This window comes from Camellia sinensis, chromosome 4 (genome assembly GCF_055761805.1).
Source record: "Camellia sinensis isolate YWXY chromosome 4, ASM5576180v1, whole genome shotgun sequence".
Lineage (NCBI taxonomy): Eukaryota > Viridiplantae > Streptophyta > Magnoliopsida > Ericales > Theaceae > Camellia > Camellia sinensis.
Genome location: NC_138964.1, coordinates 13,096,407 through 13,118,227, shown reverse-complemented (window position 1 = coordinate 13,118,227; position 21,821 = coordinate 13,096,407). Strand labels below are relative to the sequence as shown.

Below are 21,821 nucleotides of genomic sequence, written 5' to 3'. Positions count from 1 at the left end.
TGAGTTGGTTCTAATACATACATGATTGGTTTGGATTGATTCTTAGTATCAACCTAAACCAAATTGACCCACGTACAGGAGAGATAAGAGTAAAAAAACAAAGCTTTCAAACTGGGCACTTCAATTCAATTTAAACACTAATAATAAACTGAAAGAGTGAAGAGTGACAAACACTAATTAAGCTGTTTGAAATTGGGTCGGGTATTGGATCCGGATTTGGGTGCCTATGTGGCGTGACCCACCCATGACCCATTCAAATTGCCCATGTAATTTAAATTTGATTTCCTGATTATCCTATATATTAGGATAACCCTCTATCTATCTACATCTATCCTATCCTTAGAAGATATGGATAGATAGATATATATGGTTTTATATTTAATTATATATCTGAATGATATAGAACATCATATACGTTATGTGGTTTTTACTCGTAATTTTTTTCCCATACTCTTTCTCTAACTCTCTCCCACATGTAAAACGATCAAGCCTTTGCACTATGACAAGAGAGGGTGATACTCATACTGTGGTATTACTCCATTGCTGGGAGTTCATAGTTCGTGGTTGTCAAGCACGTGATTTACCCACAAGGTTCTTCGTTTCGGATTCTTTTACATAAGGTATGGTTTGAATCCTTCTACTTGCTGTGTTATCTGTATCTTACATTGGTATTAGAGCCTTAAATGAGTATTTTCGTACTTTTTTGTGCATTAAAATATGTACATAATTATATATATACATACATGATATATGCATGAAAAAATTAATATTTTTCCAAACTTTCTCCGATCAACATGAAATTTACAGATGTTGTAGTATATTTCATGTAGAATATATCTGCAAAGTTTCATGAAAATCCAACGGTCGAATTTTGAGAAAAATGAAGATTCATATTTAATTTTTCGTAACTTTGACTGCATGCTGGTTTTACATGCTTTGTTTTTATGTTATGAAAATTATATATTTGGAATCCTTGTTTCGATACCTTCGAAATGGTATATTATGAGCCTGATTCTGACTTGCGATTGATGAGAAAAAGCAAACCTTAATTTGGTTTGTTTTGTGTTTTTGGTGGCTTAAAGAAGAAGACCAAGTGCAAAGTTTCTGCACTTCTACTCTCATTAGAGAGAGAGTATGCTACACTCCATTATTTGTGTTTGTTAAATGCCATTTTTGAGTCCACAAATATTTTTATTTTGAAAAATAGAGTCCGGTAGTACCAAAATTGGACCAGAAATCACCCCGGAAGGCAGTGCGTGTGCCTCTCGTGCCAACTGTCATGCCCCAAAATAATCCCAACATATCTAATACATCTAGCCACATTCATCAAATAAATATAACCATTCTCCAACCTTTAAATCTTAATCTCCAAGGTTTATACAAAAGGTTCCACATGCAATTTACACAATCATAGGTAAGTTTACACATGAATCTATAGCATGTGAAGTATAAAATTCTAAAATAAATAAAATGCCCTTACGGGCTACAACTTCCAAGACTTAAGCTTGGTTACACAAAAGTGGCCTCTCGGACCCATACAAGAATGGCCCTTGGCTTTACAAAAAATTTCACAACAAAAATAGAGAGCGATCTACTCTTCTCAAGAACATATCCACGCCTTCAATTTGGCGGGATCACTACGTCTTTACCTGCACCAAAACCCATGGGGGTGAGCACAAAGCCCACTAGAGAATTCTCACAAAGTATATACAGTTATGCATGTTTCCTCAACATTTAAAAAAAAAATTGCATATGTAATCTCATGCAAATGTCAATGATAAAAAAGAATCTCTTTTCAATGCACTAGTTGAAAATCACCACGTTCTCCATAATATTTTCAATCTCATCAATTTCAAACTTTCAGTATTTAAATCAATAGGAGCGGTAAATACGACACTGGTAATCCCTAAGTTGGGTGTCTGCAAGTAGATTATACGAGTACAACCAAATTGTCATTTTTACCGATATTAACCGGAAGGCTCGACGCCTATCCGCACGGTTTCTAGTCTTTCACCAAGGACACCCAGGTTAACTTAACAAATTCATCTACACCTCCTATCCGGACTTACCAATGTATTTACCCCTTACACAATTTCATAGTTCTCATTACAATAATACTTTTCTTCATGATGTAAATCTCTTTGATTTAAGTTCACAATGCACAATGATAAATGAAATAACATGCAATGCAAAGATCTTTCCCATATCTCATAACATTTCTCCATTTTGAATATCTCTACAACAATGTCAACATTCACATTCTCATATTCCTCTTTCAATATTCATTCACAAAATTAATATGTGTCATCAACATATTGCCACAATTCTCATTTCACATGCCATAACAAATTAGTTTCTCCATGGCTACAAGTGACATATTTCAAATATAAATCCCCAATGTTTACAATTTTCCCATCATTTATGACATTCAACAATTTATCACACACAAGCTGGCTTAATCAAGTATTAGCACTAATATTTAAATAACACCTCCTTCTCATACATCAAGTAAATTTGCCATCTTGTTAAACATTGATAAAACCCCTCTCATTCATCTTTTTAACACAAGAAAATAATAAATATCAAAGACATTTTCCATTTTACCAAAAATCTCCAATTTCTAGGGTTTTCATCAATAACAAACTTTCATCAATTTCTAAGAGAAACTCCATTACACCATTTTTTAAGAGTTTAATAGAGGAAAACCCTCAAAATAATAGTAAAAGGTTGAGATACCAAACCCACATTCAAAGCCCTCTTCATTTTGAATCAAAATCAAAGAAATCAACACAAAACTTCAAGAACCCTTTTAAAACAATATCAATCTAGCAAAACTTGTATATATGACTCAAGAAAACCCTACCTCAAAGGCTTAAGAAGTTGGAGAGAAAGAAACCCTAGCTTTAAAATGGAGAATCCTTCAACCTCTTCTACACCAAGTGAAACCCTAGCTTGGACCTTCAAGATTTGTGAGAAATGGTGATGATCTTTACCCAAGAATCACAAGAATCAAAGAGTGTTTTGGATGTTTGAGGTGTTTTCTAGAGAGAAGTGGGAGAGAAATTAGGTTTAGAATAAGAAAAAAAAATGAGCAAAAGGGACTATACATTCGGACCAAAAAGTGTAAAAAAAATAGGGCTCGGACTGCCCAGTTGGGCGCTCGTGCAGCCTTTCCCACCGCTCGAGCGGCCCACCTTGACCGCTCGTGCGACCCACTTTCTCTACTCATGCGCTCTTAGACAGTATGCAAAATTCTGGGTGTCAAGCTTCACCGCTCGAGCGGCCCAATTCCGCACGTGAGGCCTAGGGCCCCGCACGTGCGGCCCTGGTCCAGCTGCTCAAAGTTTCAACTTCATCTTCGGGCACCTTGGACTCCCCCGTGCACCCTCCGGAACAATCAAAATTTTAACACCGAAAGAAGAAAAAAAAACTAGGAAACCATTTCCAGACGTTTCAATCCAACAAAAATAAAAAGAGAACGAAGTGAAGAAAGAAAAAGGAAGGGAGGAAGACGGCCGGTCGTCACACCAGCTGACGCCGCCAGTGCTTGCCACGTGCCTGCCATGCGTCCCACCAGTGCATACGCGTTGTACACGTTGCCCACACGCGCACTGTCCGCGTCATCCACACGTACGTCTTGTGCCGTCCATGTGCGCACCGAGTTGAGCCTTGCCGTTTTGCGCGCCGGCTTGGTTGTTGGTTTTTAAGGCTCTATTTGTTTGTTTTAAAAAATTCAGAATTACTTTAAATGGTCATAAGTAATTCGTTATAGCTTTGTTTTAAGCGTGGTTGGTACTGTTAGACTCAGAATTAATTTTTTTTATCTACTTTAAAGTTTTCAAAATTTTATGAAAATAAAAAATAATTTTTCTGAAATAATAATTCATTATTTCTACTTTAAAATGCTTCTGGGGTTGCATGACTAAGTTTCTGAGGTTGAAATTTTTACAATAGACTACTGTAATGGTTTACTATTTACTGATATAATTTTTGCATTTTTCCATATTCTTGAATATTTATTTCTGATTTTATTTGTATTTATTAATTATTTAAAATTCTAAAAAATACCAGAAAATTTCAAAAAAATTCAGAAGTGATGTACTTTATGTTATGGCATAATCTGAATATTAAACACAGCATATTGTTGTTTTTTGTCAAGAGTTTCTAATATATTATGATTAGAATAGCATGATTAATTTATTATTATTATTTATTTAAATTCCATTATTAAATGTAACATAGCATGAGTTGATTGTGAATCTACATTAAGATGCTATTGTATAGAATTAGAATATTTTATCATGCTTTAGACATGCCATAGTCAGTGGGAGGTTGTTCAGTTGAGAGATATCTTTGTAGATTTACTCAAAAAAACTAATATTTTGTGGATGAATTAAATTAAATGTTGGATAATTGTCACCTATGGCGCAAAAGATGATTACGAGCATAATGGATTTTCGATCTTGCGACTTGTGTAATATTGTCACTATTTAATTTAGATTTTTGTGGCAAAATTATATTATGCTAATCAAATTAATCTCAATCTTTCTAAATTGACTTAGCTTATGGAAGCTAATTTGGTTGACCTAGATTTAGTAGAGATGTTCAAATGTGAACAATGAAATCATATTCTTTAGATGAGCAAAAAGTCTTGGAGACTTTAGGTCAGACCTTAATTGAGCCAAAGTAAGGAAACATGACTCAAAATTCCCGTGGTTTTGTTGCCTTGTTTGGCACAATAAAAACTAATGTGTGCGCTATGGTTAGTAGCATGTTACATAGTTTTGATTTGCAAGTTTTGGAGTTGTGAAATTAGTAAGTCTAAAATAGATCTGTATATGATCTTGACTATTGAGCTGCGCGGAATGACTTTGTAATTTGACTTATAATAATGTTGCATCATTGGATGAAGTAACATTCAAGAGTCACATCATCCAAGAAATGCGAGCTTAAATGAATTAGACATTAAGTGTAAGACGAGTAGCCAGTATGAGCAGTGTTTTGCTCTCTATCCAACTGTTGGGAGTGGATGGAGCAAAATTTCATGCACTATAATAGTGTGCATTAAAGTATCACTTGAAGTTAAAAGATTAGCGGTTAGTAGCAGCAAAAAATCTATTAATACGAAGTGAAAAGATTAGTATCAAGTGGCTGCAAAATCTATTAACGCTAAGTCAAAAGATTAGCTCCAGGTGGCTACAAAATCTATTAACATTGCCAACTTGTCTAAGTCTAGACACTTACTATTTCCACACTTGAGTGTCAGACATGCAGAGGTGCTTCTTTGTATGATTCCTTAGTTAGGTTAATGCTTTTGAATAACGTTTACTACTAAGTGCAAACGTTGCAGCATAGTGATGAAAAGGTCAAGGCCGACAAGGTTGTTATGACTCTAAAAATTTGACGCATGGCTCATGAGAGCATTGTGTTGAATTAGACTCTTTAGCCTAATTCGCGCTTAAGTTACTTTGGGAGTTGTCATAGATTGATAGCTTATTATCTCCTTCTTGTGGATAGTAGAATTAATTGCAAGTAACTATGAAGCGACAAATAGAGATGGCAAGAGGAGTATTGTCATCTTTCAATTAGATGCAGTAAAATGTATGGAGACTAAAATTGACTTGAAGGTACAGGAGATTAACACTTACTAGTTAAATTTGCGACTTAGGCACACTTGATATCTCCATGACATCCTTTTATGATCTAGTGAACATGAATTAGTCGTGAGCCATTACCTAGTTGGGCCTAAACCCTTAAAACTTGTTTTCGAGAACTCACACATTAGGATGATTGGAATTAGTTTACGACATTGGTCATGAACCGGTGGCTTATTATACTTAATCACATTAATGAGAAGATGACATGGATGGTTTGAGTAGGCCCTCTCGGGCCCACTCACTTGTGACATCCTGCACTCATGTGAATATGTAACTTTATTCGCAATGGTTGCGCATAAGTAAGTAGGAAAGCCGTAGAAGGGCATTTGTATTGGCATATTTAGTTCACTATGATATTTGTGACTGGATATGTGTAAGGGCATGATAGCTAGCCTCAATCTCAACACATTTATAGATTACGATACGCATCTGAGTCAAGACTATTTGATCTCCCATAAGTTAAAAGTTTTGAGATGATTTTTAACATTGCACATATAAGGTCGAGATCAATCAGATAATAGTTTTCGTGTTTTTAGTTTTGACTAAGGTGGCGAGTATCTATTTGAGTTATTTTAGAAAGCTCTGTGAAGAGAAATGAATGCTTAGAAAATTGATTATTCTTAGTACTCAGCAACACAATGGTGTAGTAGAGATAAGGAATTAAGTATTGTTAATGTTGGGTGGATGATGGCGCAAAATGTTTTTCAATTGAGAATTACACTTTAGTTTGTTGCCTATATCCCTAACTAAGTGCCCTCCATATCAGATTTTACACTCCATTTGAGTAATGGGTTAGCAGAGAGCCATCTATGGGTGATCTGTAACCATTAAGCAGTTTATCTTTATTTTACTTCTCATAAGGTTGCAAAGTTAAGACCTAGGGTTCTATGGTGCATTATTGTATGCTGTCTTGTAAACACTTAAGGTCATGTGGCGCATTATTATATGCTATCATGTAAACCCTCTGGGTCATGTGCATATAGGTAAGCAGCTTTATGATAGCGTAACTAAGTCACATAAAGTTTTTTTAGTAAAGGTGACGTGAATAGAGTTTTGGAACTCTATAAGATAGAGAATTCTAAGTATAGTGCTTTATGTAGCCTAGTTGAGAATGGAAAGAAATTTTCAATATCCTAGGGACAGTGGGAGTGATGTACCTACTAGTGGATTACTCCATTAGAGAAGAATACTCTACATTCTTTGTTGCATGGTAGTGAATGTGAAAATTTTCCAAGTCATCACTGGATGATTGAAAGGGAAACATTTATGATTACTCCGCAAGATGATAAAGAGCTTAGGATAATGCCAAAGACTCTAGTCTCCTGTTTTTAGAAAGTGGATCAATGTTGTGCAATTTAAGACAAAGTCTTTGAGGATTAACTATTTCTATAATTTGGTTGACTTTACATTATGACGCGAAACTGTTCTAAAGTTATGCGCAATTTGGATAGTCATTGTTGAGGCATAAGGCTCGCTACATACTGAAAAGTCGCACCATTGAAGAATGTGTAGACCATGAGAAAACTTCCTCTTGGGTAGTGAGGTCATTTCGACATAGGCTATGATTGACATAAGTTCGGAACATTGATTTGTGGACGTTGTGACCCAACTTATCGTTAGAGAATTGGATAAGTAGATCCGTAGGGATTTACCTTCTGCTTTTATGGTGAAAAGTTAGGAGCGCAAAAAGATTGCTAGTTCCAATAAATCTTTTACAGCCTAAAACAGTTATCCAAATAGTGGTTCTTAGATTTCGTCGAGCCATGATAGGCCAACGATGATCGATGAAGACCACTAAGGCATGATCAATGGTCCAAAAGAAATTTTTCCTTACTTAGTCATTATGATCCAGGAATTTATAAGGTTGTCGCCACTTAGGGTGGGCAGTCCTCTGTTTTAGATATGATGGACATGGGTGATGTAATTTATATGCTAGGATGTACGATCCTTAGGGATTATTTTGGGAGAATTCCCGATTTGTCTTTGATGACTTACGTAAGGAATATCCTAGAATGATTCTAGATGCAAAATTGCAAACCCATTGACTTACCTATCGGTAAAAACCAGAGCCTTAACTATTGAGTGAATCATTGGATTGTCTTTGGAAGAAACATATGACCTATATTCCTTGATCTTTTTTGTTGTGGGAGCCCGAAGTATGCTATGTGGGCGTATTCGGCATGATGAGTGTTATCTTTGGTAAATAGTCAACTGAGTAGTTTAGACATTGACCTTGCTCATTAGACTGTGGATAGAATGCTTTACTAGTAGTATATAAATTTACCCATTGTAAGATTCAATGAGCTAGTTAGGCTCATCTTGAATGAATGCAGATTGGTCACCAAAATATCTTTAGAGAGGTAATTGCACAAGAGGTAGTAATCTTGAACCACTTTATGTGAGGTGCACATGGTGGATTCTGTTGTACATGCTTATTGCAAGAGGTACTGATAAGGCTTATGCTTGGAATCTAGAATTGCGCAGACTGTGGTCGTGTTTTTTAAAATTGATCACTTATTTGTTGTGAGATGATGGGACGATGACACTATTATGGTTTATGTTATAATGATTAGCAGATGATGATGTCAGTAGGTAAGATTGGCTCACTCACACGAGCAATCGCCCTTGGTGCTTGGGAGCAAGCAACGATGAGACTAGTGGTTTATTTTTATTTGAAGCCAAGAGAGGCTTAAATTATCCACTATGTATGTCACCTTGGTTACAACCAAGATGAGGTTGTGTTAACGACCAAACATGGATGCTAGTACCCACTTTCCATGTTGTGCCTGTTATGATTAGCCAGATGCGAGATCTCATTTGGCGCCTGGAAGACGAGCAAATAGAGAATTCAGGTTAGATGTTAGAAAGCGACTAGACTAAGATTTGTATGGTGTATCGAGTATGACATCACTCTTTTGGAAAAGTTATTCCATCGTAGCATGTATTTAGACTACATGTGCTTTGCGACCGAGTAATGAGGTGAGAGAACGGATCCTTGTTTGCTCACCGTGTGAGTCTTACGTGTCATTATTGATATGACTTTCACATATGTACTCTTTTGTGACCTTTGACTATGTCACAAGGTAAGGGGTTGATGTTCTGCTACTTTGATATGTTCCCTGCGGTCATGTATGATTCGGCCTTAAGGGACATGACTGGGAAAGCGGTCAATCCTAAATTAAATGGCATGAGGCAAAATGAAGATAATCTAGTATTACACCACTGTTGTATATTCACTACCGACAACTGACATCGCTCTATATGAGAGGTGGATTGAGTGTGAATATGTTACAAGAATTGAGAGGGTCAAATATGCACTTTTGAAGAATTAGAAATATTTTTTGGACCAGTGTAATTAGATGGGTCTAGGGTATATGAGATACTATTTCTATTCTTTTTGGGTTGATATATCCCTATGCTGGCTCATTTTGAGTTTTTAGTATAAAGCTCCCACATGCAGGTGTTCTCAGCGGTCGCATGGTTCATTAGCTAGTATGAGATTGTTCAATATTTAGAGAGATTGAGATAGAGATGTGGCAGTGTCATACCAACTCATGTGCGAGTGGGAGATGTTGGAAATTGGGATGGGTATTGGACCCGGATTTGGGTGCCTATGTGTCATGACTCATAACCCATTCAAATTACCCATGTAATTTGAATTTGATTTCCTGATTATCCTATTTATTAGGATAACCCTTTATTTATCTACATCTATCTTATCCTTAAGAGATATGAATAGATAAATAGATATATATGGTTATATATTTGATTATATATCTGAATGATATAAGACATCATATATGTTATGTAGTTTTACCCATAATTTTTTTCCCATACTCTCTCTTTAACTCTCTCCCACATGTAAAACGATCAAGCCTTTGCACTGTGATTAGAGAGGGTGACACTCATACTGTGGTATCACTCCATTGTTAGGAGTTCATAGTTCGTGATTGTCAAGCACGTAATTTACCCATAAGGTTCTTCGTTTGGGATTCTTTTACACAAGGTATGGTTTGAATCCTTTTACCCACTATGTTATCTGTATCTTACATAAGCTTTTATTACTTCTAATATAATTTAATCAAACAAGTGTAAATACAAAACAAAATAAGTCTAAATGCACATATGAGTTTTACAGAATGAAACACAATATGATAAAATATGAATTCTCATATAAACATATGTGAGAGAAATGGTAAGTTTGTAAAACTTACCTTTTATTTCACATATGTGTCTCACTCTATAAAATTTATCTGTATTCTTGACACCGCTGTCTATACAAAATATAAGATCAAGTAGGGACAACAATTGGAGCAGTTGGGACCCATTCTTGATTAGGTAAGCAAACCCAACCACTTTCCTTGCTTTGGGAGACTGTAAAATGCTTAGGAACCCATATTTCTCCTTTGGCCATTCTCTCTCTTAGAAGTTCTCTCTCCTTTTCCTCAACAGCTGTCTTTGCTTCCCTTGCTTTGTCCCAGCATTTGCTCAGGATGTTTTTACTTACCTCAGCCCACACTACGCTTGATTCACTTGCCCACAATCTCTATTTAAACACCAAAAAACAACAAAAATCACATACACCTCACAGAATCTTCAATAACCATATATAAAGAAGGCTATGTACACATGCAAAGCATGTGGAAAAATGAAAGATGGTTGTTGCTGTTATATGATTTAAAAAAAAAAAAACAGATGTCGATGCAAGAAAATAATAAGCTGAAGAAATCAAATTTTGAAATTGTAGTTATATAAGGGTAATTTGGGCATACAGAATGCGTGACATAGCTTTGCCAATTGAGTTACGTTGTTTATATAATAGAATAGATATGCCAAGCAAAAGAAACCTACATGTATATAAATTTTTTATTTAAGCTTTTTCCACAGTAGATAAAATTTTAGAAAATAATAGTTATAACTGACTTCACTGATATTTTTTTCCCTTTTTCTTTTTAGCAGAACTGCAATATATAGTAGCCAATATAGTCTGTTCAGCAGATTGGATCAATTCCTATCATACCCTAATTTAAAACTGATCAAAATTAGAGGCATCTTTTAATTGACCGATATGGTCAGCTCAGTAAGGTTTGTATTTGGATTATAATTTGAGAAGGGATTTGTGGAGAAAGAAAGGGGAGACTAATTTCCTTCAATTTTCTTTTCTCTTTCACAAATAATACCTACTCAAATTCAAGATCCAAATACTGATACAAGAAGCCCAAGTCTTTTATGATATTAGTTTATCTTTGCATCAATTTTACCTTCATACGAAAAAAGTTAAAGAGCGAAAGGCAGAGATTGATTATTACCTCTGGATCTTTTAAGATGGGAGTTTTGAGTCCTGAAAGTGCTTCCTTGGCATCATATATCACCGTTTGTTTTCCATTGCTGACATCCTTAACTGTGACAACTCTGCAAATAAATTAATTGAGATTAAAACAAATATTAAAAGAGTTATCATGAAAATATTAAAATAAGGGACATGAGCTAATTTGCATTTTCAACTAGTCTACCATCAATCATAGAGACATAAAAAAATGAAATTAAGCACGGTCCAAATTGATATCACGAATAAAAATTACCTGTCCCAATGGCCATTAATCTCGTAAATGCTCTTCATTGACGAGGACATAAACACTTTTCCTTTAATGGATCTAAAATATGCTCTACGGCTTATAAAAGAACTGCCTCCAAGATGTAACTCGGCTTCAAGGCCGCTTTCTTGACAATGGATTCTGACCTTGCCCACCCAATGAACACCAGGCACGGGTAGAAATCTTATTAAAAGATTCGGATGGTCCATTACGTAGGTTTCGCCCTTATTCACGAGTTTCAAATGCCTCTGACCGTGCACCATAGTTTCTACTGTAGTACCTGCACCATGTATGTATTTTGGGAACATAAGATAAATTAACACCAAGTCACTATCAAATGGAAAATTACAAGGCCTCAACTGACTTTTTTATCCCTGAATGATCCATAACATTTTGATCTAAAAGACTAAAATTATGTTCCTAATGGTCACAAACTGCACCAAACAGGCCCCAAGTGATGCAGAGTATTATTTCAATATCGAATCTGAATTCAATATTTCATAATAGCTTAAATAAGCTGAAAAATGCTGATTATCTGATAGTTAGAAGAGGGGTGTTTTTGGCTTCTGCTTTCTAATTATGAGCTTCCAACTTACAAGAAACCGCACCAAATAGGTCCTAAGTGACGAAGCTTATTATTTCAATACTGAATTTGAATTCAATATTTCATAATTATGAAATATAACTTGCAGTTGAATTTGAAGCATAAGAGTATTAAAATAAATATGAAGTAAAAGATGTTAATATTTTATCAAAACCTATTTGGATAAATTGAATAGCTGCTTACTCTTGAATTCTAATTCCTTTCCGAAGTAATAATTCTTGCAAGTATCCAAACTTATTTGAACAGTTACTGATGTTATCAACAGCATGTACAAAGTTCTTGATATTCAAAATTTCAATTTGCAGATGTAGCCAGTCATACCAAACCAAAATGTTAAAATGCTTAATAGGAATGAACAACACTTTCGAATTGATGAACCTTAACAAAAAATTGTCTGATAACACCATTAAGTGCTAAATCTGTAGATTTTCAGTGAAAGTTTCATTTATTGCATTTGATAATCCACTAAAAACTGAAAACCCTCTTAGAAAGGCACTCAATTTTAATGGGCAATCTGAAATCTAAATGTTAATGGGCAATCTGAAATCTGAACTTCAATCTTAAAAATTCGTTGCTTAAATATTTCAGCACCATATTTTTATTTTATTTTTATTACTAGTGTCAAACAGCCCATGAACTCATTTGATCATATGTGAACAAGCATAAACCCATGATAAGTTCTGAACACAGACTAGTTCAACAGCACTCGAAATTCTGACCCTTCTAACCAATTAAACCTATGTCAAGTAGTTGAAACTATTTAAGATTAATTTAGCTGCAAATCAATAATTGTTTGTACTATTTCACTAATGCCACAAGTTACATAATCAAAGCTAGGGTGGAAAAGTTAACTACCATTGAATTTTGGGACAAGATGATGGCACCATATAAACTCAATACCCTCTTTCTCATCAGTCGCATGAAGTGCAGATACTGGTGGGTGATGAGAAACCTGCAAGCGTTATTCACACAAGTTCACACAGTTTAGGCAAAAGCATATAATTCCTATTCAAACTACTTCAAGCTCTTCATGGTTATTATTGGACCTATGTTATGAGGAATAGGAACGGGAACATGGAGTAGGTCTATTGGAATTTAAGGTAATTTTAACTGTGAGAGCAATTTTCTTCTAATAATTACACATTCAATAAAATATAGTTTATTATTCTTCAAATTGATCATGTACAAGACGATTTTAGGAGCAGTTATGGCCCATTGTTTTTGCAGTTCGTCATGCCAATAGTCCACTCATTCTAAGCTCAACAGGGTCTGTTGAGCTTGGCTTAGGCTTTACTAGCTTAAAAACAAGCTCAATAAGCTATAAAACCCTTGACGTCTCACCTGGTAGAGTAGACAATTAAGTACAGATAGAAATGAAAATGTAGTGCTATAGCAAATACCTGTTCAAGAAGCACATTGAGAGTGCCCCTAGAGACATGGTGAGTCTCTCCAAGAATGGGATTGTAAGGAGCAACACCAAACATGAGAGGGCGCAGGGTAGATATGTTCCATGCAACAACAGATATAAGCCTGTCAAGTGGGGTTTTCCCATTGGCACATGGACTCAACATGTCTTTACTGATGCAATAAAGTGACTCCCCATAACACTGGAGCATTGTCTTTGGGATGTTGAAGAGTGGTGGCACCTGAACTTGTAGGGAGAACCCCAAAAGAAATAAAAATAAATAAAACAAATCTTCACATCAGCAATGCTATTATCAACAATTAATGTGCCACAACATTCTGCTTCGGTTTATTAAAATTCAGACAGATATGTTTCACAAAATTCTAACCACTATATTTAATGGTAACAAATTTCGATTTGTCTATTTGTATAGAACACGTCCTCTCCGCACATTAGTCCTTGTCTCCCTGTTCCAGGACTCCTCTCTATTGTACTGTTATGGCATGTTTGATTGGAAGGATTAAAGCATGGGATTAGGATTATTAATCCGTGGGCCCAATCATCCTATGTTTGTTTTGACATTTTGGTTTAGGATTATTAATCCAATGGATAATTAATCCAACAAATTTGTAGGATTATTAGTAATGGGGTAGGGATGGGATAGTTAATACCACACTAATTTGATGGGATTATTAATACTTCACTATTAGTGTTGTGAATCAAACATGGCCTTAGAGTCAAAGAGAAACATCGTGTGATAAAGAGAATGCCTGGGACGGGGAATACAGGAGAAAATGAGACAGATTCTTGTGTGCAATTTGTATGACAATATGATATAGCAAAGGCACTGTGAGAACACATGAACACATCAGTATGCTGACAAAATTGTTTACTAACTATTTTTCAGAGAAATCGTATTCATATAAAACGCAAAATACTTCTGCAATTTTCATATCGAATACGTATACCCAATAATACAAATCCAATACTTCCCAAATGTAGCCTTTGATATTAAATTTCTTTTAACTTTAAAGCAGTAATCACAAGGGAAGTGTAAGAGACTAAAAGAGGTGTCTGAATATCATTTCTCAAAAAGAAGCATACATTCCTATTTAAATTGCAATAGTGGCCTTATTGCTAAAAAAAAAAAAGCATAGCCCCTCAATGTCATTTGTTTCATACAGAGGATACAATTGCCAAACAAAAGTTAGGTTGTCTAGACAATTGGACAATCCAAATTAAAAACACATAGGTAATTTTAACTAAATATTTTTTATGAAAAATCTTGGACATAATTCTGACTATGTTATCTCATTTTTAGACATGAGTGAGTGAATTCCTCATAATTTTAGGGGTTCACCAATATTTTTTAAAAGAGTGAAAAAATTGAATGAAAAAGAAAGCTATGTATAGCATAAATATATGTATGCGAATATGAGCATTATAGTATAACTTGCCGGGAAGCGGGTGAGATCAGTTCCGGGGCGAACACTCTTCAAGAGACTAAGTACACGTTGGAAAAAATTTGGGGCTCTGTAATCATTACCATCCAATTCCCCCTCTAATTTCAATGGTGGTGTTAGAACAGCCACCCTTGTCCTTGTCGTCCCTGTCCCAATTACATCCCCATTCCCATTCACATCCTCTTCCTTCACCTGCAACACACCACATACATACCCCATTATGTTGTGTTTAAAATATTTTTCCATTTAAAAGGGAGTAATGAAATTATACAATTCATCAATTATGGTCGAAGGGAAAAAAAAAAAACTGAAAAAGAAAAAAGAAAAAGAGAGTTATTTCTAATCTCTACAAAACAAATAAAAATGTTCAAATCAATAGTAAAAAGAAAGATCAATTTATTTTTAGAAATTTAGTGTATCTTATTAGAGTTGTTTAAAACTTTTTTTTTTTTAAAAATTTGGGAATATATGTGCTAGAGTTTTTGGCGTAACCGCTGTTTATAACGAGACAAAATAGGGTAAACAAACTTAAAAAATTTTGATTATCTGGAAGTTGGGAGAAGAATGTTTTTAGATTATATTTTTTAATTATCAACTTTTAGCTTAAGAAAAGCAACACCAAACAATTTTTTAAAATTTTGGATTTGTGAAGTAATTTGTATAGGGGTAACTATTGGTTCAATGATAAAATATTGGCCTAATAATCTTGAAATTACGGGTTCAAGTTTCGGAACAATCACTTTGTGCACTATGCCAAAAGTTAGGTGTGTATCCAATCTTTCTCTCCCAAACACACATTAATGTGTACTATTAAGACCTTTTTTTTTTTATGTTTTATTTGTGAAAATATTTGTAGAGGGAAGGGGCAAAGAGAAGAAAAAAGTGAATGAAATACAATTTTTTTTTTTTTTTTATAACTTTTCCCCCCACCTTTTCCTTTTCTTATACAAATCACTGTTTAAATTTAAAATTAAACACAACTAGATACAAAAATCACAAAAATCAAAATATTGAAAGAAAAGTGAGGGCGAGATGATTGGAAAAATAACTAAACTGGCTCAGTTGGCCAAAAAGAAAGAAAAAAGTGAATTGTCAAAAGGAAAGATAAGGATCACTTGCTATTGGGCTGAAAATCATTCCATCTCTAAGCTATTCTACATCATTTTCATACAATGGTGATTGGCTTGGTGCATTCCAAGGGTTTTGGCTGATTTCAAAGGTGTTTTGGCAGATTGGGTTCAATCCGTGGTGGATCCCTTAAGTAGTGTGGATTCAATTACTCAACCATCCATTGTTGATGGAGATCGTAGAATTCGGTCAGTACAAGTTCATGGCCAGCAATTTTGTGGCTTTAAATCACGGATTCCTTTAAGCTTTGGTTGTAAGTTGCAAATTGTATTTTTGTTATTTATAGTGGATTGGTTGGGTGAACTAGGTCCCATTGTTTTTATACGTAAGATATTCCACATTAAAAATAGCGAGTCACTATCTTACGTGTTTGCTTTATTGTTATTTTTGCCATTTAGATTGTGTGATTAAAAAAACTAATCAACCAAAACAACATACTGAAAAAATCTAGAAATTTCTTAAATATTGATTTGTGATTATGTATCAAGTTTAAGCAGAATATAACAATCCCAATCAAATAATCAAGACAAAGAAACACAACGATTTTATGTGAAAAAAATCACAATTGGACACCTCCAACTGTGATAAAAAAACTACGGGCAACAGCCACAAAACAATCCACTAAGAAGATTTAAAGGAATTACACAGATATACTCTCAATTACCTAGCAAATCCAAGCCTAATTGAACCAACCTCTATGTGCCTCTTCCAACCCGTTTTCACCTCGGAATTGTCTTTACGATGAGTCACCTCGGAATCCATCAAAGCTTTAGGCTCGAATTCTTCAGAATCCACCGAAGAATAACTCTCTCTTTTGTAGAACAAAACACAACCTTTGATGTACTCTCTTTAAACCATGAGTTGAATACTCAATAAAACATCAAAGAAAAACTCACAAAGTATCCCCAGATATAAACCCTAGAACCCAAAAAGAAGATCTGGAGTCGTAATCCTAAAATCTGACCCAACACGCGAATTTATAGAATCTGTCCCGCGATCTCCGCTCGAGCGCCCAATAGCCCGCTCAAGCGGCTTCAGCAAAATATGCGCGTGATATAACAGAGGTCCGCTCGAGTGCTAGAGAACCCGCTCGAGCGCAAAATTACACATCTCAGTACTTTTACAGGCGACCAAAACTGCTGGAACCAGGAATTCTCCGCTCGAGCGGGGTAGCGTCCGCTCGAGCGGACGGGCAGCTTGGAATGCATTTTTGCATTTTGCTTCGGGGGCGCTGCCCCGGACCCGCCAAGGGGCGCTGCCCCCTGGACCCCCGCGAGCTGACCGGGCAGCTCGATCCCCGTCACAATCAGCGAAGTGGCAATCTTGAAAGCATTAGTATCACAAACTTCTCTGAAAGGCACAATTCGGGTTGGATTCGTATCTAAACACTCATAGCCTCACTGAAATAAAAGTGCGAAAATAAATACAACTGAAAGGAGTTTTGTCAAATGGGATTGCCAAAAATAAAACCTAACACATACATATCAACAAATCTAATATTTTTCTCAATTGATATCAGAGCATACAGAATTTTTTATTGATATTATAGAAGCTTCACTCATTAAATATTTTTCTAATTTTATTTTTATAGGAGCGAGATCATGTTAATTACCAAGTAGATATTTCCCCAGAGAAGCAACTTCTATGGCGAGACCTTCATGCCTTGATGGTTCAAACCATCTTTACAATGTTTTTGAAAGCAATTGATGAACATGTTTATCTTTGACTAGTGCATGTTTGGTATAATAATGGTCAAAGCTTTGGATATACCAACTTTGACTGCAATTTAATTCAAACCTTGAGAAGAAATTTTCTAGATTTGTTCATTCACGTTCACTTCATTCTTGTGGTATAGTACATCACATTGATCAAACAATACGACAAACCCATAGCATAAAAATGTTCTACACACAATTCATTTCATAGAGAGAAATATGAAGTAGAGGAACTAAATACATTATATTTTATATACAACAAATGGTTACAATCCTTATTTTTAATAATAACATTCGAATTTCTTTAAGAAAAATTCAAAATTGTTTGAAGAAAAAGGGTCAAAATTCTTCTAATCTAACTAATTTTTTAAGAATTAATGCATCTATACAATCCTTATATAATGGCATGTCCTAAATTTTTTAGTAACCCAAAATAACATAAATTAATATAAACACCATACAATGGCAGCTGCTGAATTTGTTTATTTCCAGGTAAAACAAAAATTAACTTTTATAAGGTTAAATTGCATTTTTTAGCTCCAAAGTATGAGTTTTGTGTCATATTGGTCTCTAAAATTTAAATTGTGTCAATTTAGTTTTTCATGTATAAAAAGTGTTTCAATTTAAACCTAACTCCATCAATAGACACCACTAAAGTCAGGGATAAATGTGTAATTTAAGAGACCAAAATAAAATAGATCATCTATTTCATGGACTAAAGTGCAATTTGTTAAGTAAATTTTCACATTAATGACACATCACATATTTTGGAGACTAAAAGTACAATTTTATAAATAGGTTTCTACATTAATCCCCAATTTTAACAATGTAGAGTTAGGTTTGGGGGGTAAAATTAACACACTTTTCCTAGGAATTAAATTGACATAATTAAATCTTGAAGGACTAAAATAAGACAAAATACATACTTGAGGGACTGAAAATGTAATTAATCCTAAATTAAAATTTCAAAACATGAATTGCCTAGTAATTGACTACATACAGTCTACAGCCCTTCTAGAAGAAGACGAAAGTTCCAAGTAGTTTCATAATAGAGAAGGCACTCAATAATTTTGAATGACCTAACTTTAAATATATATTTAAACCAAAGGATCCTGAATTTTAAGTGCGTTTATATTCTACATTAATTGCTAACTTTAACAAGGTCTAATGATGGAATCTAAACTAAATTGAAATACTTTCTATAAATTGAAAATTAAATTGACACAATTAAAATATTAATGATCAAAGTGACACAAATTACAAACTTTAAGGAATAAAAATGTAATTAATCCTACCTCATTAATGAGAGATTTATTAGAAAATCTTTTTTCAAGTGATATGTATCCCAATTAATCTATAAAATATTCTTGTATTTCAATAAGTCTTATTATTTGAGCATATGATCTATCAAATCCTAATTCTCATATTTAAAGTATTTTATAGACATTTCTACCTTTACAAATATTTTTTGAATAGTTAGCAATTTGGTGATGTGAACATTCATATTTTACAATCTGAATATTCACATTGATAGTGTAAATATTCACATTGACGTGCAAATGTTCACATTGATAGTGTAAACATTCACATTGACGGTGTGAACATTCATATCACAGAACATTCACACTATAAATGTGAATATTATTAGAGATATTTTAGTAACTATGTCACTTATAAAACTTTTTAGAATATAAAAAAATAATATAAATTAAATAAAATATAAATAGGTGAAAAGAGATTTATCAAAAAAGTGTCCCCAAATTAAAATATCAGAACATGAATTGCCTAGTTATTGACTACACAGTCTACCGATCTTCTAGAAAAAGACAAAAGTTGCAAGTAATTTCATAGTAGCATCTTTTGAAAAAAAGTATTTATGTGTAAATCTTAATAACGTCTTATGAAAAAAAAATTATCATAAAAAACGTTATTAATTGTAAATTTTAGTAATAATTTATAAAAATTATGATAAAAAAGTCATTAATTATTAATTTTTAGCGACGTATGTAAAAAATTATCACAAAAAAATTATTGTTAGCGATAATTTTACCAAGACTTATTTTTAATAGAACTTGATGAGAATTAAATCTAATTATTAGAACTTATTGATAATTTATCAAAAAAAAAAAAAAAAAAAAAAGCACTCACTAATTTTGAAGGACCTAACTTTAAATATGTTTATGTATAAGGACTGCTGACCAAAATTCGGTCATTCAAAAGGAGACCATCCAAAGTAGGCCATGTTAGCATATCCTCTTTTTTTTGTACAGTCCCAAATTTAAAAAGAGACGTGCGCATGTTATCAAAGTCTGCATCTTCAAGAAAGAAAATACAAAAATAAATAAATAAATTTAAAAGCCAACCCAGTTGCTACTTTCCTTTTGGCTGTCACATTCTTATCCCATCCAAAACAAAAAGAATATATAATGAAAATTTCAATATTCCAATCTAAATCAACAATACCATTTATATATTCAGAGATTATTATATAATATATATTATGTTTATTATTATTATTATTATTATTATTATTATTATTATTATTATATAAAGTCTAAACCTAAGTTTAATGCATAATTAAAAATACAAAAAATTGTCATTCATCAAATCACACTTCAATCATCAAACTATAAAATCAAATTACAAATCTATCGCGTTTACATACCAATAATATATATGTATATACACCCATAGACATATATATTTATATCAAAACAAGACAATAATATATATCTATATATATTTCTGTTCATTAATATCTGGAACATAGATTGTAATTATCAATACCAGGACACATAGAGAGATGGGTTATATGGGTATGCCTATATACACATATAGAGATGGGTATGTCTATATATGTGTGTGTGTAGCCGAAAAAGTGCTTTAGAGAGAGAGAGAGAGAGAGAGAGATAGAGATAGAGATAGAGATAGAGATACCATTTGAAGAGATGGGTCTGATAGCATATAGAGAGCAGAGAGCAGAGAGCAGAGCAGAGGTTGGCTGGGCAACAGAGTTGTTTTTGTGAGGATGGTTTTTGAAAGGTCTGTCTGTCTTGGAACAGATGTTTGCTTGTTTTGAACAAAGAAAGCTTTTAGAAGCTTTCCATACATAAATAAAGAGGGGTGAGGGGGAAGAGAGAGAATGGTCTAGATAAATTTTAATTGGGAGTAGTGTTGATGACACATAAACTTATAAGTTGTTCAAAAGATGCAAAAAAAACTAAATAAATTTAATTAAATTCAAAAGTCCAAAATTGTGTTTTGTTGACTATTTAATTGCAACTATCTCCACAAGGAACCTCGAGCAGCCAGCCGTCTCTTTCTCTTTGTCCAAACAGTATTTAACAAACGCAGTAAGCAGCTTGACCCTTCCCCGCTTTCTTCATTATTAACGCCTTTCTTCATTATTAACCCCTCGTTTGAGAAGATTAAAAAAAAATTAATTTATCAGTTTATTTAATTTATATTCAATAAATTAAAAAAAAATGCACTTCTCAAAATAAGTCTAAAAACAGTCGTGCTACATCTTCACAAAAATCTCCTATAAAGATATGATGGAACAATTCGTCTTGAATTCTTCGATTGGTGGTTTTCAAATCTTTAAAACTTAGTGATGATCTTGTCTATGTAGAATAGAAATTTAGAGTTTCAAGTCGCGTTACTTAGTCGTTTTCCTAAAGATAATATTTGTACTCACCAAACGTATGCAAGGGATTACAGCAAATTCATCTCCAAGATACTATGAAGCATGATCTAAAGATCAAGTCTACCGGCGTCTGCACTAACAACAATTGATCAAAATACTCTTGATATAATCAAGAAAATCAAGACACTGATAATTAATTCTGCAGAATTTGATTACTAGTAAGAAAAGCAGAAACTTGCATAAAAAACTCTTGATCGAAAACTCTAAATCAAGAGAGAGGGAAAGAGGAAGGGAGGGAGGGAGAGAGAGAGAGAGAGAGAGAGAGAGAGAGAGAGAATTGCAGGAATGCTTTTTGAATTTTTGGATGGATTGAAATGACTGATTTCATAGCCTATTTATAAACCTTGATGCATCTGATCATACCGAATCAAGGATGGGTGCCATCTTATTCCTACGATCGCGCGCATTTCCAATCAACAGTTATGACCAAACTCGTCTAGATCGGACACGAAACCGTTTGATCTATTGGTTGACTCATTACCAACCAGCGCCACATCATTGCCACGCGGTGCTGACTGTATGCCATAGTCATCCATGCCACGCTGGATC

The 21,821-nt window shown here is 34.0% G+C and overlaps 1 protein-coding gene across 4 annotated transcripts; it reads right to left on the bottom strand.

The window, feature by feature from the left end:
- Positions 1 to 1,331: 1,331 nt before the first annotated feature.
- LOC114281487 (oxysterol-binding protein-related protein 4B) lies at positions 1,332 to 20,941 on the bottom strand. Of its 4 annotated transcripts, XR_014366032.1 has the most exons (8): positions 20,504 to 20,941; positions 14,718 to 14,915; positions 13,256 to 13,501; positions 12,711 to 12,807; positions 11,240 to 11,531; positions 10,967 to 11,069; positions 9,872 to 10,203; positions 1,332 to 1,649 (listed from the first exon to the last, which is right to left on the bottom strand). XR_014366032.1 is itself a non-coding variant. In XM_028223945.2 (7 exons), the coding sequence occupies exons 1-7, from the start codon at positions 20,675 to 20,677 to the stop codon at positions 9,949 to 9,951; spliced, it is 1,365 nt and encodes a 454-aa protein (XP_028079746.2). In that variant the 5' UTR covers positions 20,678 to 20,941; the 3' UTR covers positions 9,754 to 9,948. The 4 variants fall into 4 exon arrangements, 2 of the variants coding, with proteins under 2 accessions (XP_028079746.2, XP_028079747.2); XR_014366033.1 differs by lacking the exon at positions 14,718 to 14,915 and having other exon boundaries at positions 20,504 to 20,760; XM_028223945.2 differs by lacking the exon at positions 1,332 to 1,649 and having other exon boundaries at positions 9,754 to 10,203.
- Positions 20,942 to 21,821: the final 880 nt, after the last annotated feature.